At 55.2% G+C, this 2344-nt stretch overlaps 1 protein-coding gene across 1 annotated transcript in view; it reads left to right on the top strand.

Moving 5' to 3' along the window:
- ik (IK cytokine) overlaps positions 1-2344 on the top strand; it is a 12055-nt gene that overhangs the window by 6513 nt on the left and 3198 nt on the right. The window contains exons 10-13 of the mRNA XM_046040535.1: positions 845-953; positions 1130-1169; positions 1254-1437; positions 1518-1536. Of these exons, the coding sequence (XP_045896491.1) occupies positions 845-953; positions 1130-1169; positions 1254-1437; positions 1518-1536 (352 nt within the window). The remainder of the gene's footprint in view (positions 1-844; positions 954-1129; positions 1170-1253; positions 1438-1517; positions 1537-2344) is intronic.

Here is a 2344-nt window from a genome sequence, read left to right as displayed (position 1 = left end):
CCGTCAGTCGCGCACCTTCAGTCCCACCTGCACCGTCAGTCGCGCACCTTCAGTCCCACCTGCACCGTCAGTCGCGCACCTTCAGTCCCACCTGCACCGTCAGTCGCGCACCTTCAGTCGCGCACCTGCACCGTCAGTCTCCACCTGCACCTTCAGTCGCGCACCTGCACCGTCAGTCTCCACCTGCACCGTCAGTCCCACCTTCAGTCGCGCCGTCAGTCGCGCACCTTCAGTCCCACCTGCACCGTCAGTCGCGCACCGTCAGTCGCGCACCGTCAGTCTCCACCTGCACCGTCAGTCTCCACCTGCACCGTCAGTCGCACCGTCAGTCGCGCCGTCAGTCGCGCACCTTCAGTCCCACCTGCACCGTCAGTCGCGCACCTTCAGTCCCACCTGCACCGTCAGTCGCGCACCTTCAGTCGCGCACCTGCACCGTCAGTCGCGCACCTTCAGTCGCGCACCTGCACCGTCAGTCTCCACCTGCACCGTCAGTCTCCACCTGCACCGTCAGTCGCACCGGCAGCGTCAGTCGCACAGTCACTCGCACCTTCAGTCGCACCTTCAGTCCCACCTGCACCGTCAGTCTCCACCTGCACCGTCAGTCTCCACCTGCACCGTCAGTCCCACCTTCAGTCGCACCGTCAGTCGCGCACCTTCAGTCGCGCACCTTCAGTCGCACCGTCAGTCGCACCTGCCTTTTCAGAGCTGGCGGTTCCCGTCGTTGGTGTTCAGGGAGCAGCTCTAGTTTGGTGTCCTGGTTCTGATCTCGGGCTCCTCGTGAACACGGCGTCCTGAAGATGATGTCATTACTTATATACAAACCTATATAAACTCTGTCTCTCAGGCTCAGACCACTCTGACCACCAACGACATCGTGATCTCCAAGCTGACCCAGATCTTGTCCTACCTCAGACAGGGAACCCGACACAAGAAGATCAAGAAGAAGGACAAAGGTGAGTGATCCTTTATCTCAGGTGAACTCCAGTCAGAACATGAATCCAGTTCCTGTAACTCACCTGTGTTCATGTTTGAATGCCCCCCACACCTGAAGGTAGCACATCACTCAGACTAGGTGCTGGTGGTGGACCAGGTTCTGCAGACAGGTGACACAGGTGTGTTTGTGTTGCAGGTAAACTGGATGAGAAGAGGGCTCCTGAGGCTGATCTGAGGTCAGTTCACAGCAACAACACACAGCTGTAGCTCATTGTCAGAGACAGAAGGACGCGTCTCCATCACCTCTGTTTGTGTTTCAGTATCTTTGAGGACATCGGGGACTACATCGTGTCCTCCACCTCGTCCTCTAAACCTCCCAAAGACAAGGAGAGACACCGGGACAGAGACAAGGAGAGGGACCGGGAGAGAGACCGGGAGAGGGAGGACGACAGCAAGAGCAGGAGACACGCCTACTTTGAGAAACCACGAGGAGACGAGCAGCAGGTCAGACCGACGGGTCCTTTGTTGTCGTTGTTGTTGTTGTTGTTGTTGTTGTCTGAAACGGTGTGTCTGTGTCTCTGCAGGTGCTGGAGGTGGACACAGGTAAATCATTTCCTTTATTTCTTGTTGCAGCACATCAGGACTACAAGTTGAATCAAACTTTATTGACACTAACTGTTGTTAAACATTAAAGATTGAGATTTACACCTCTTGTTCTTCCTGCGGTCCAACACGCCCGGGACCAGGAGTGAGCAGAGCCGCCGTGACGCCCCCGTTGGTTTGGGACTGCTGTTCTGAAGCCTGGAGTTTAGCCGTCGCCATCTTGGTTTTTGGGAACTAGACGTGACCATATTTGGGCGAGTGGGCGGAGCTAGCTAGCTTGGTTAGCAAGGGGCATCTGTAGTTAGCTGTGATATTAGTTTGGATGCTAATTTTGGCTAACGACAAACAGGTCGCCATGGTAGCGACCTGTCAGTCACCTTGTAGCCCTGCCCTAAAGCCTCCCCTGCTTCCTGGTCTCTGTTCCTCTAAATGGGACCATAATTTACTAAATGAACATCATGCTGTGTTGAAGAAGACTTGAAACTAGCGACTGAGACCATAAACTCATCAGGAAAGTGTTTACTGAGGGAATAAATCAGCTGACAAGTAGAAACATTTTCTCATAGACTTCTATACAATCACACTTCTTTCTGCAGCCGGTGGAGTCGCCCCCTGCTGGCTACTAGAGAGGAAGCAGGTTTAAGTCGCCCCCTGCTGGCTGCTAGAGAGGACGCAGGTTTAAGTCGCCCCCTGCTGGCCGCTAGAGAGGACGCAGGTTTAAGTCGCCCCCTGCTGGCTGCTAGAGAGGACGCAGGTTTAAGTCGCCCCCTGCTGGCCGCTAGAGAGGACGCAGGTTTAAGTCGCCCCC

This window comes from Micropterus dolomieu, linkage group LG23, assembly GCF_021292245.1.
Source record: "Micropterus dolomieu isolate WLL.071019.BEF.003 ecotype Adirondacks linkage group LG23, ASM2129224v1, whole genome shotgun sequence".
NCBI classification, from domain to species: Eukaryota; Metazoa; Chordata; class Actinopteri; order Centrarchiformes; family Centrarchidae; genus Micropterus; species Micropterus dolomieu.
This window is presented reverse-complemented; position numbering and strand designations above follow the sequence as displayed.